Consider the following 13,956-nt stretch of genomic DNA (forward strand, 5'->3'; position numbering starts at 1 on the left):
ATTAGGGGTCATGTCCTACTGTATGGTTTTAATTAATAACCTTCATAAATTGTCAGAAGCACTAACAAGTTGAGAAAAATTCATTTGTCTAGTATCACAAATGCTTGTAATCAATTTTCCAATTCCCTAACTGCATATTTACTCTTTTTATTGATTCTTTCAGGAGACAAACCACCTTACTGCAATAATAAGCTATTTCTAGTTATTTTCACAGTTAGTAATAGAATTTAAAAAATCTTTGTTTATAGTAACAACAAAGGAATGCATAACCAATTAGTATTAAAGCTCTGGAATTTAAAATAAGTGAATAAATATGTTTCTAAATTATTGATATTTGAATAATGAATTAATGGAAATCAAGGGCTATCCCTTTTATGATACACAGATCCATGTAGTACAATATCCTCAACATTTGATACGTTAGACCTTTGTTGTATTATAGGCGCATTAAAGACTCCTTAGACTTGTAAGCTGCTCTATATTTTTCCACAAATGAGTGGTCCTTAAAAAACTGTTGTGAAAGTAGTATGAATCAATTTTTAAGTTGTGAAGTGAGGAAGATGAAGCACAGAAAGGTTATGACTTGCCTGCTTCTGGTCACCTGACTTGAGGGTGAGTTTGTCTATTTGGCCAGAACTCAGGTTTCAGTATGAACCAGCTACATGCTTTCAAAAGAAGTGGACATTTCATTCTCCGTTCTGGAGAATTACTTGCTCATAATTTTGTTTTTTTAGACTTGAGTTTTATTATTTTTTTTAATGTTTATTTTATTTTATTTTTTTTTTGAGACAGAGACACAGCATGAGCAGGGAAGGGGCAGAGAGAGAGGGAGACACAGAATGTGAAGCAGGCTCCAGGCTCTGAGCTGTCAGCACAGAGCCCGACGCGGGGCTCGAACTCATGAACTGTGAGATCGTGACCTGAGCCGAAGTCAGACGCTTAACCGACTGAACCACCCAGGCGCCCCTAGACTTGAGTTTTAAAGGAAAAATGCATGTTTTATTGGTTGTCTTTCTTTGTATATTTTAGTGACAGTAAAAGAAAATTTAAAAAAATGGGTAAATGTAAACTTAAACTTTCTATTTTTATTTTTTAACATTTTTAACTTATTTTATATACTTATTTTTTTCAATTTTTTTAAATGTTTATTTTTGAGAGAGAGAGAGAGCGAGCGAGTATGAGTGGGGGAAGGGCAGAGGAAGAGGGAGACAGAATCCAAAACAGGCTCCAGACGCTGAGCTGTCAGCACAGAGCCCGATGCGGGGCTCTAACTCACAGACCGGATTGGGAGATCATGATCCCAGCCAAAGTCAGATGTTTAACCAACAGAGCTACCCAGGAGTCTTTACTTATTATTATTATTATTATTATTATTATTATTATTATTATTTTATTTTTTTTTTTAGAGAGAAAGAGCATGAGTAGGGGAAAGGGACAAAGGGAGAGAGAGACAATCTTAAGTAGGCTGCACACTCAGCGGGAACTGACTCAGAGCTTGGTCCCACAACTCTGGGATCATGACCTGAGCAGAAATTAAGAGGTATTATATGCTGAACTGACTGAGCCACCCAGGTGCCCAAACTTTTTATTTTTCAATACTTTTTCTTGGGCGTACATTATTTTTATGTACTGCAGTTGTAGCATAAATATAATTTTGTACTGCTTTTTACTAGCATATCAAAAGTATATCCCATGTTTTACATAATCATCTTCATAATATTAATTTTTAATGATGAAAGGATAGTTTATTGTAAACACAATTTACTTAATAGTTATTGGACATTCAGGCAGATTTTAGAGTTTTTTCCTTATAAATAATACTGTGATGAAGTCATCATATATGTAATGTCATTCTTTTAGGTTGTGTCCTCAGGATAAATTCCCAAGAGTAAGATTACTAGATCAAAGTGTATAAAAACTTCAAGACTTCCTATACTTAGTGCCAGATGGTTTTATTAGTTTTCATGCCAGGAGCAGTGTCTGGCTATGCCATTTTCACTACAGCTTAAATAGTACTGCATGTTGTCGTATTGTTTTTTATTTTTGTTTGTTTATTAGCTGTAAGTGTAAAATGTTTATAGCCTTTATTTCTTTTGATTTCTAGTGAGGATGGAGTTATTTCTATTTACTTGTAATTTGTATATCCTATATAATTTGCTTTATTTTTAAAGTATGGGGAAGAGTAACACTCTACAAAATTGTTGTTCTTTTTAAAATAAATTGAATTTATTTCCTTTATTTTCTTTTAAAGCACCTTCTAGAGAGGTTGAAGATATGGGTTTTGATAAACAGAAATCTCCATTGGAGACACCAGCACCTCGAAGGTTTGCTCCTATACCGGTTTCAAAGGATGATAAGATCTCAAAGAGGGGAAATCCCATGGAAGAAAAAGAAAATATGGAGACAGTAGGTCATTCAGGTAATAAAACAATCATGACTAGCATCCACTACTTTATCTAGACCTACCTCAAATTAGAAACAGATTTCCACACCCCTGATTTTATAATTCTCTTATGCACCAAGTAGTAATGATAGTAGGAATTCTATTTTCAGTATTTCTCTTTAAATGATACTTACTGGGCAAATCAAGCTTCTTTAGATTCTTTGTAGAAGGAGTTGGAGATACACGTTTATAATTATTCTGATTATTTTCAACAGGTTATTACTTAAGCTTTTAATGAATAAGTTTTATTATTAATAAAAATAATACTTTACTAAAGGTAAGGCTGATCATTAGAGCATGTTTTCTTATATTGTTAGGTGTGAATTTCAGTAGTGAAACTCAGAGAAATTTACATTTATTACTGTGTTCAGTTGGAAAAAGTGTTAAGGTACTAACTATTTAATAGCAAACAAGAACTTTTATTTATTTTATTTTATTTTTTTAAAGGTTATTTATTTTGAGAGACAGAGAGACAGCATGAGTGGTGGGGGGGTGGGGCAGAGAGAGAGGGAATGAGAGAAACCTACGCAGGCTCTGGTGACAGCATGGGGCCTGATGCCAGGCTCCATCTCAGGAACCATGACATCATGACCTGAGCCAAAATCGAGTTGGACGCTTAGCTGACTGAGCCATCAGTCACCCCAGACATGAACTTTTATAAGTGACCTGAAATAATAATTTGTTACAGACCCTTAAAATAAAGCCCTTCTAGTAAAAGTAAGTGAAAATGTTAAATATAAGCTTTTATTCTGGGAATCACTTAAATGCATTCAAGCCTTGTCTTGGATGCATTTAAAGAGTTTTAAAGATACTAAGATCTTTGCTAAACCAGCTTTACCGAAAGATAAAAGTTGTTATGTAGTCTCATTAAAGATGAGACTAACGGAGAGATTCAACTAACAGTTGCTGTAAAGAAACAGTCAAAGGGGTGTCTGGGTGGCTCTGTCCATTAAGTGTCCGACTTTGGCTCAGGTCATGATCTCACGGCTAGTGAGTTCGAGCCCCACGTCAGGCTCAGTGTTGACAGATCAGAGCGTGGAGCCTGCTTCGGATTCTGTGTCCTCCTCTCTCTGCCCCTACCCTATTCATGCTCTGTCTCTGTCTCCCAAAAATAAATAAACATTAAAAATTTTTTTTTAAAGCAGTCAAATCTCCCTTTAACTCTTGATAAAAATCTTACAATTTACTGGGCTTTGTGATGATGATATGTCTCATTCAAATTCCTTTTTTCTGTGATAGAAATAAATTCAGGCCTGAATTTTAAACAGTGTAGTTTTCATGAGTTATAAATATTTGGTTTGACTTGATGAGTGTATTTAAAGCCTACAAACATATGTGAGCTCTTATATAAAAAAAATGAATTGGTACTTTAAATATAATACTGTATTTCTCTTATTGTAGGAAATGTAAGACTATTGGAACAGATTTTGAATAACCATGATTCTTCGACAAGAAAAAGTGAATCTTCAGATAAAACCTTACTAAATAGGTCAAAAACAGAATGGAATCCTGAGAGCAGAGACAGGTAAACAAGACATTAGAATAAAAACTATATTGAAAAGAACTTTGTTTATTTCTAAAATGTCTTTAGGAATTTTGAAAAATGTATAGCATTGCTTTTAATTTTTTTTAATGTTTATTTATTTTTGAGAGAGAGAGAGAGAAAGAGAGAGTGAGCAAGCACAAGTCGGGGAGGGGCAGAGAGAGAGAGAGAGGGAGACACAGAATCCTAAGCAGGCTCCAGGCTCTGAGCTGTCAGTACGGAGCCCGACACAGGGCTCGAACCCACGAACCTGGAGATCATGACCTGGGCCGAAGCTGGACGCCTAACTGACTGAGCCACCCAGGTGCCCCGTTGTATAGCATTGCTTTTAAAAGTAATCTTAGATTTACGATTTTCTGCTGCTATCATATCTAGCCCTTTTCTATACTATAGGTATAAAATGAATGTATCTAATTTTCTCAAAATGCAGATTATTTTTTTAATGTTTATTTATTTATTTTTGACACAAGGAGAGAGAGAGAGAGAGAGAGAGAGAGAGAGAGAGAGAGAGAGCAAGCACACACAAGCAGGGGAAGTACAGAGAAAGAGGGAGACACAGAATCTGAAGCAGGCTCAGCTGTCAGCATAGAGCCTGACTGGGCTTAAACTCATGAACTGTGAGATCATGACCTGAGCCAAAGTAGGACACTTAACCGACTGAGCCATCCAGGCGCCCCCAGATTTCTTTTTTTTTTTTTTAATGTTTTTTTTTTTTAAATGTTCGTTTATTTTTGAGAGACAGAGACAGAGTGTGAGCAGGGGAGGGGCAGAGAGAGGGAGTCACAGAATCCGAAGCAGGCTCCAGGCTCCGAGCTGTCAGCACAGAGCCCGACGGGAGGCTCGAACTCACGAACTGTGAGATCATGACTTGAGCCGAAGTCAGACACTTAACCAACCGAGCCACCCAGGTGCCCCTACCCCCAGATTAATTTCTAATGAATGCAGATTATTTATTTCTGATGAAATGATATTTGAGATTTGCTTCAAAAATAATCCATTGTGGGGTAGAGGAAACTGGATTGGGAGTATGGATGAAATGAGGATAGCCATGAGCGAATGGTTAATGTAGATAGGGGTATATGGAGCTCATCATACTATTCTTTGTACTTTTGTGTCTGTCTGAAATTTTACATAATAGTTTTTAAAAAGTCAAGTAAATCTAGGTCATGATAATTTTATTTATCTTGAGTATCATGGAAAATATAGTAATAAACAGCCACATTTTTAGTATTTTCATGTGAAGACAGTGTACAGTTTGAGGCCATTTGCTTTTGATGTAATTACTGATAAAAGATTTATGTCTGCCTTGTTGCTATGTGTTTTCTATATGTCCTAGGTCTTTTTATTTTATTCTACTATTTCTCTCTGTTGCCTCCTTTATATAAAATAGATACTAATGTTATTCTCTTGTTTCTTTCACTATACATTTTGAGTTGTTTTCTGAGTGATTGCCTCAGGGATTACAATTAGCATCTTAATTTAAAACAATCTAGTTTGGATTAGTACCCCCAATTTAATTTCAATAGGATTCAAAAACTTTGTTCCAGTATAACTCCTTCCCTTCCTCTTTTTATTCTGCTGCTATTGTAATACATAGTACATCTTTATACATTATAAACCCATCTATAAAGCTTGATAATTATTGCTTTATACAGTTGTTGAAATAAGATAGAAAAAAAGTTAGGAACAAAAATTCATTTTATATTGTTTTTACATTTACCTATATAGTTAACTTTTACCAGTACTCTTTATTTCTTCATATGTATTTGACTTAGTTTCTAGTGTCCTTTTATTTGACCCCTAGTATTTAGTATGTCCTAAATACTAGTATTTAGTATTTAGTATGTCCTAAATACTAGTATTTAGTATTTAGTATGTCCTAAATACTAGTATTTAGTATGTCCTAAATACTAAAGGGAAATCTGCTAGTGATGAATTCTCTGTTTTGTTTACCTAGGAATGTCTTAATTTATCCTTTACTTTTTTTCAGTACAGTTGACATACAATATTACATTAATTTTTGGTATACAGCACAGTGATTCAGCAGCTCTATATGTTATGCTGTGCTAACCACAAGGGTAACTATGGTCTGTCATACAGTGCTACTACAATACTATTGTAATATTATAATATTCCCCAAGCTGTACCTTTCATCTCCCTGACTTAGTAATTCCATAATTGAAAGCCTGTACATTTCCCTCCCTTTTACACCTTTTTGCCCATTCCCCTGGCTCCCTCCCATCTGGCAACCACCAGTGTGTTCCCTGTATTGATGGGTTTGTTTCTTCTTTGTTTATTTGTTTTGTTTTTTAGATTCCACATACAAATGAAATCATATGGTATTTGTCTTTTCTGACTTACTTCATTTAAAAGAATACCTTCTAGGTCCACCCACGTTGTTGCAAATGGCAAGATCTCATTCTTTTTTATGGCTGAGCAATATTCTAATATTCCATTTTCTTTATGCACTCATCTGTCGATGGATACTTAGGTTGCTTCCATATCTTGGGTATTATGCACTGTAGTAAACATAGGGGTACATATATCTTTTTGAATTAGAGTTGTTATTGTTGTTTTTCCTTTTGGTAAATACCAGTAGTGGAATTACTGGACTATATGGTATTTCTACTTTTAATTTTTTAAGGAACCTTCATATTGTTTTCCACAGTGATTGTACCAATTTACATTTCCACTAACAGTGTACAAGGGTTTCTTTTTCTCCATGTCCTTGCCAATACTTTTTATTTCTTGTCTTTTTGATACTCACCATTTTGACTGGTGTAAGGTAATAATCTCATTTTGGTTTCCATTTTCATGATGATTAGCAATGTTGAGCATCTTTTCATGTGTTTGTTGGCTATCTGTATGTGTTCCTTGGAAAAGTGTCTGTTCAGGTCTTCTGCTTATTTTTTTAGTCAGATTGTTTTTTTGGTGTTGAGTTATATAGATTATTTACATATTTTGGATATTAGCCACTTATAAGATATATCATTTGCAAATATCTTCTCCTATTCAGTAGGTTGCCTTTTCATTTAGTTGATGGTTTCCTTCACTGTGCAGAAGTTTTTTATTTTAGTGTAGCCCCAATAGTTTATTTTTGCTTTTGTTTCCCTTGCCTAAGGAGACATACCTAGAAAAATGTTGCTAAGGCCAACATCAACCATATTACTGCCAATGTTTTCTTTTAGGAGTTTTATGGTGTTAGGTCTCATGTTTAGGTCTTTAATCCATTTTGAGTTTATTTTTGTGCATGGTATAAGAAAGTGGTGCAGTTTCTTTTTTCTTTTTTTTGCATGCAGCTGTCCAGTTTTTCCAGCACTGTTTATTATAGAAAGTGTCTTCTCCCCCATTTGTATATTCTTACCTCTTTTATCATAGATTAATTGACTGTATAAAAGTATGGGCTTATTTCTAGGCTCTCCATTCTATTCCATTGATCCAAGTGTTTATTTCTCCTTTACTATTGAAGGGTAGTTTTGCTGGATATAGAATTTTTGCTTGACATTCTTTTTCTTTCAGCGCTTTGAATATGTCAACTCTGCCTTCTGGACTACAGTGGTTTCTGATACAAAGTCAGCTGTTAATCTTATTGAAGAACCTCTGTATATGATGAGTTATTTTTCTCTTTCTGCTTTCAAGATTCTCCCTCTGTCTTAGGCATGTGACAGTTTGACTCTGATGTATCTTGGTGTGGATCTCTTTGAGTTTATCCTATGTGAAGTTTCTTGAGCTTCTTGGATGAATGGATTAATATTTATTAAATATGGGTTTTTTTTGGTCATTATTTCTTTATAGAGTTAAATAGTACACATAACCTTTCTCTTCTCTTAGGACTATGTTGTTTGTTGGTATGCTTGATAGTATCTCATAGATATCTGAGGCTCTTAATTTTTCTTCATTCTTTTTCTTCCCCCTCTGTTTCTTAGATTGGATAATCTCTGCCTATCTTCAGGTTCACTAATTCTTTTTCTGCCAAAAAAATGCTTTTTCTGCCAAACAAATATGCTGTTTGGTCCCTCTAGTGAATTTTACATTTTAGTTATTGTATTTTTCAACTCCAGAATTTCTGTTTAGGTTTTTATTTCTTTGTTTAAAATAGTTTCTATCTCTTTATTGATATTCTTTATTTGGTAAGATTTCATTCTTATACTTCCCTTTAATTTTTTGAATATAATTTTCCTTTAGTAATAGCTAATATATAGTCCTTGTCTAGGAAGTCCAATATTTGGGATTTCTCAAGGACAGTTTCTGTTAACTATGTTTTTTCCTGTGTACGAGCTATCCTTTTTTGTTTCTTTGTGTGTCATAACTTTTTGTTGAAAATTGGACATTTCAAATAATACAGTGTGGCAACTCTGAAAATCAGATTCTTCCATCCCCTAGCAATTGTTGTTGCTGTTTTTATTGCAGTTTGTTTAGTGACGAGTTCTGTAAAGCTTGTGGTCTTTGTCATGTGTGGTGGTTCTCTATTTGGTGAGCTAAGTCTACTAATGATTAGAAAGAGACTTCCTTAACTACCTTGAACCTGTAAGTCTCCCTCTGAGTATCAAGAGGCTCTGTGTGTGTGTGCGTGTATGTGTATGCACACGTGCATACACCCATGAATACACAACATGTGTGAATGCATACATGTGGTATTGGGGCACACCTTCAGTGCTCTGGCACAGAGTCTCAAGGTCAGCCTGACATAAGAGATTAGGTTTTTCTCAGAGCGTGCTTGGGCATTCATGGAGGCCTATATATGCACATGGCCTTCTGGATCCCCAGTTAGGGCTTTTCAAAGCTCCACCATAGATATCCTATACCCCCGAGTTTTAGTCTATTGGCATTCCTTGTTTACCTCAACTGCTATAGCCACCTCGGGCAACTAAGATGTTAAACAGTTGCTACTATTTTCAAAAATTGACCTGGCATTAGGGCTTCTCACTGAACTAGCTCTGAGTCTGGGAAAATAAAGAGAAATCCTGTGAATGGCACTTTTTGAGGAGCTCCAAACCTGTTCTGCCCTTTTGAGTGGTGGTTTGGCTGTTGTTTTTCACAGCTAGAGGGGTGATAAAGCTGATTTTCAAGGCTACCACAGAGTTAAGGAAAGTCAGCCGTTTTCTTGATGAAATGTTCCTTGAGTTGTTGCAAGCCTTTGTTTAATTTCCAGAGTTCTGAAAAAGCTGATTTTGACCATTTTTGTCTGTGTTCTCTTTGCTTTTATGGAGGAGTGGTCTTTTAGAGGTTCGTACTCTACCCCGCTGCTCTTTTCCTACTAAACCAGTCTGGTCTGAGTAATTTTGTGTCTTGTGATTTTCTGTGTTTCATGTGTTTAATCACTTGACTGATTAATTTCATTTTACTATTTAATGGAACACCATTTACCATTTAATGGAACTGTATAACTAAGAATGCATCAAAGATTTATGTCTTCAAATGTTTGCTGAATTTATGACAATTTAGGAAACTCTATTTTTAAATCTTTCATAGCATTGACACTCTCTCCTCTCAAAGATTTCCTTCCTGTGAAGAACTAGGAGCAGCTAAATTGACTGTGCAGAGTTCTGATGATTTTCTTCATGATCCTGGCCAAAAGAGGAAAGAAACAAATGGCATAGTCCAGGTAAAGTGGGAACAAGATATTAAAATTGATGAGGAATAGAAAGGTAAAAATTATGAAGAAATATAAAAGTTATCAGGACAGAAAGCAAGCAGAAGGATGAAGACAAGGCACTGAAAAAGATTGGCCAGCCCAGTCTTTTCTCTTTACAAAACTTTTCCAGAAGCCCTAAGTGATGTCTACTTATAGCTCTTTGCCAGGAATGCTACATGGCCACTGCTAGCTTTCCAGCTTCTGTGGGAGAGGGCAAAAGGGAGAAAGAGAACTGTGAATGACCTTTGTTTTTCTGGTCCAAAGTGTCTGCCATGCTTACCTAGTGCCAACTTCTCTTACTTTGTTTTTGCTTTCTTTCCCAGATAAAACTTTTATTGGCCACTGGACTGCCCAGCACTTCTATAGACTTAACCAGCCCTATTTCACTTAACATTCACATTAATACTTCCAAATAGAAAGAAACCTTAATTACCAATTTTATTTTTTAATTTTAATTTTTAATTACAGTATAGTTGACATTCAATATTAGTTTCAGGAGTACAATATAGTGGCTCAACAAATAGACATTATGAAATGCTAACCATAAGTGTAGTTACTTATGCCAAGTACTTGTTTTATAGCTCTTGAGTTTGACACATGGAGTCCTTAGACTGTATTGGCATAGTGTATGGCCCCAACTATAGCAAGAGCTCTTGCTTGCGTTAAAATAATTAGTATGAACTTTATATGGTAACATGTTTGCCTTTTTCCTTTAAGCCAAAAGAGTCTCTGATTATGTCAAGACTTGCTGATCTTCCACAGAATTCCATTAAGCTTCAAACAACCAATAACAGATCTGTCTTGAAAGATGCTGAGAAGATTTTGAGAGGAGTACAAAACAATAAAAAAGTCCTTGAAGAAAACCTGGAAGCTATTATTCGTGCAAAGGATGGAGCTGCCATGTATTCATTTATCAATGCTCTATCTACTAACAGGTAAGACAGGGTGTTGGCATCCCAAGATTATTTGTGAAATTGCCAGTTGTTAGGCTTTCTTAAGTTTTTTTTTATGCATTTCATTTTGCTTAATGTGTTTCAGTGTTTTGAAAAGGTTCTTTATTTCCTTTGATGATGTGGACTCATTATAAAGTTGGTATTTAGATATCTACCTATTGCTATTACTTTTTACAGATGTGAAATTTTCCCTTTTTTTTTCTTTCTTTGGTATATATCTTTTGGGACCTATTCAAGCATCCTTCAAACATTTGGTGAAAACTAATAACGTTGCTTTTTTTTTTCAAATGAAGCCTATTGGGCTACACAGTAGATTCAAAACTAGATAAGAGATCTGATCTCGGCTCTATTCTTAGAATATTAAATGCTAATTTAAGACCATTATTTTTTCTCTTTTATAGAGAGATGTTAGAGAAGATCCGCATCAGAAAGACAGTAGATGAGTGGATTAAGACTATTTCTGCAGAAATTCAGGTAGGTTTTGGAAAAAACAGAATTAGGTGAATTCTCAGATAATTTCCAAGTATCATACTTACTCTCAAAATATTCCTTATATATGTCTGCTTATAATTTTTAATTTCATTGTTACTCTTTACTTAGTAATGAGTCTCATTTTACTTATTAGCAAGTGCTTTTTCTCGTAAATTATATAGCTCTTATCTGGAAAATTGTTGGACAATCACGAAAATATGAGCAATTTGAAAGAAAATTTAGCAAAAGCATTTAGAAATAAAAAAGTATACTTACAAAAACATTTCAAGACCGCAGATGTAGAAGCATTGACTTGACAAAGTAAAAACTCCAAAGGGAAACTTAAAGGGAAAATACTACACAAGATTTCTTAGGTTTCTAAGTTTACAGAAGTCACTTCCAGATGAAAAAGGCCCTACTTTCTCACCTCCCAAAGCTCACAGTGTATTTTCAGATATTAGCACTGCAAAAATCAAGCAGAGCTGTTTTCATTAGAGGCTAAGTAATTTAAAGGAAATTTTTAAAATTTTAAATATTTGAGGGGGCATAAGTAGACAAGGTAATCCTGTTATTTTCATCTTGGGGTGCAAAGTGTTTTTTTCTGACTGTAAGATGTGTGTATATGCTTACTCACAATGGTAGCAAGATGAAGTGTCAGTTCGGTTTCCACAGCAATAAATGCTAAAATGTATTTATAAAGTTTGTTGTTTAAGAATGTATATCTCTAATGTTATGAAGAAATGATATTATCTATATGATGCACAAAAAAAAATTGAACTAATAGAAGATTAGGAGATTAGTTTTAGCTGTGTAGACAGCTAGCAATATATGTTACACTAATACTGTGAATTCATTACAAAGTATGTTCAAATCTTCAAGTGATTTTAGTTTATAAATACTTATTTCAGAGTTGTATTACGAAGTTGTTTACTTTTTTGAAGTTTATTTTTTTAAATTTAACTCTTTGAACATTCACTATAGTCCTATGGTTCAAACATCAAAAAATGTAAGATTTGTAATGTAAAGCTGCCTTCCTACTCTTGTACCTCATCTATTTCTCATCCCCCCACTCCATAAGGCACCAGTCTTTTTGGTTTTCCTTATTCTTCCAGAGAGTTTTTATTCATATATAAGGCAATATAATTAATTTATAAAGCATTTAAATCTGCTAAATTGTATTTTTATAATAGAAAATAAATTCTAATACTTTAGATGTGAAACCACTTCTTGGATAGATTTTAAGTAATTTGAATTTTGGTTATGTTAAGGATGAACTGTCAAGAAAAGATTATGAACAAAAGAGATTTGATCAGAAGAATCAAAGGACCAAGAAAGTTCAGAATATGAGTAAAGATGTTAAAACTAACATACAAGACAAAACGGCAAACAATTCTATAATTCAAAGAAAACATTCTCAGAAACAAAAAGAGGAGCATTTTAGAAATCCACTCATGAGGAACATTCCTGCTTCAAACTTACAGAAAGAGAGAAAAGAAGTAAGATCCTACTCTGATTTTGTGACATGAATATTGCATTATAATTGATCATTTCCTTTAAGCTATAAATAATAAAGCAAATATTAAAATGCAACTAAAAATATGAAAGACTATATAAATGTAAACTATCTTTAAACTATTGATATTTAGATTTTGGATATTCATAATGTGGAAAAGCAGTGCACAAAATACATAGTTTCCTCCTTCTTAGATCTCACACTTAGAATCATAGTATTTTAGTTATAGCAGGCATATCTAGAGATCATCTGGTCCAAACGTTAGATTCTCTAGTTTGTGGTACTAAAAATTAGGTTTCATCTTTGTATGTATTTATATGAATATACATATTTTTTGTTTATTTTTCAGTTTAACAAATATGTCTAGTGCCTAGTGGTTGTGAGGTATGATATTCAGTGCTACGGAGGGAACGTTTTTGGCTGCTGTAATTAGGCTGTAACTTTCTTCATGCCAAACATGGATTGTTGGGCACATTAATAAGGCATCTAATTCAATGCTTAGCACTTAGTAGATCTAACTTAAGTAAATGCTACCTTATTGTGGCATTTAGATTATGATTGAAGACAGGATTAGGAATGTAGAAAATCACTTAAAGACATGATTTATGTTATCTTATTGCGATTGAATGTATATATTTATACTTATATAAAATGTATTTAAACCTTTTTGGTGCTGAAAATATGCTTAGTAGTATAAGAACCTTTATGAGTTTTGAATGGATGGTTTTTATACTTAATTTTTATGCCTTTGAAAACCCTGAAATGTTAAAGCTGTAGTGTGAAAACTATACCCAGAATTTAAGAGCCATTTAAAGTAGAGGACTTTTCTGACCTGGTCATTCTTATTATAACACGAAAGTGACAAAAGAAAGCTTTAGAAAAATGAGATGTGTTTGATAACCATTTTTTTTGGTGAGTCGAATAACTTTGTGTACTTAGGGATTTTTAAAAGCAACCACAGTGATACAAGATGAGGATTATATGTTACAAATTTATGGAAAACCAATTTATCAGGGCCATCGCAGCACTCTTAAAAAAGGACCGTATCTCCGATTTAATTCTCCATCTCCTAAGTCCAAACCCCAGAGACCAAAAGTAATAGAACAAGTTAAAGGTAAGGAACCTCATTTTTTTGTGGTAAACTTCATTTTTTATTTTATCAGTTTAATACGTAAAGTTAGTTTTTTCTTTTTTTATCATTCCTAAATACAGTTCAAATTATATAATGCTTAGGGATGGAAAACAATTCCTTCTAAGAGAGTAAGAAGAAATAGACCGGTTCAAGGCATAAAATACAAATAAGTGGGAAAAAATGTAGATCAGATTCAAGTCACAAGATAAGAGTAAGTGGGACAAGACAGGATTAAGTGGTAGCTTCATATAAAGCATGATAAAATT

General features: G+C 34.0%; 1 protein-coding gene across 15 annotated transcripts in view; it reads left to right on the forward strand.

Annotated features, from left to right (window-relative positions):
• Positions 1-13,956, forward strand: part of KIAA0586 (KIAA0586 ortholog) — a 113,094-nt gene that overhangs the window by 16,288 nt on the left and 82,850 nt on the right. For 9 of the 15 annotated variants that reach the window (XM_045451098.1, XM_045451103.1, XM_045451097.1 and 6 more), the window contains 7 exons: positions 2,252-2,419; positions 3,845-3,968; positions 9,459-9,591; positions 10,339-10,556; positions 10,976-11,048; positions 12,314-12,541; positions 13,498-13,672. In XM_045451098.1, the coding sequence (XP_045307054.1) occupies positions 2,252-2,419; positions 3,845-3,968; positions 9,459-9,591; positions 10,339-10,556; positions 10,976-11,048; positions 12,314-12,541; positions 13,498-13,672 (1,119 nt within the window). The remainder of the gene's footprint in view (positions 1-2,251; positions 2,420-3,844; positions 3,969-9,458; positions 9,592-10,338; positions 10,557-10,975; positions 11,049-12,313; positions 12,542-13,497; positions 13,673-13,956) is intronic. The other 6 variants (XM_045451099.1, XM_045451102.1, XM_045451106.1 and 3 more) reach the window with 1 other exon arrangement.

This window comes from Leopardus geoffroyi, chromosome B3 (genome assembly GCF_018350155.1).
Source record: "Leopardus geoffroyi isolate Oge1 chromosome B3, O.geoffroyi_Oge1_pat1.0, whole genome shotgun sequence".
Lineage (NCBI taxonomy): Eukaryota > Metazoa > Chordata > Mammalia > Carnivora > Felidae > Leopardus > Leopardus geoffroyi.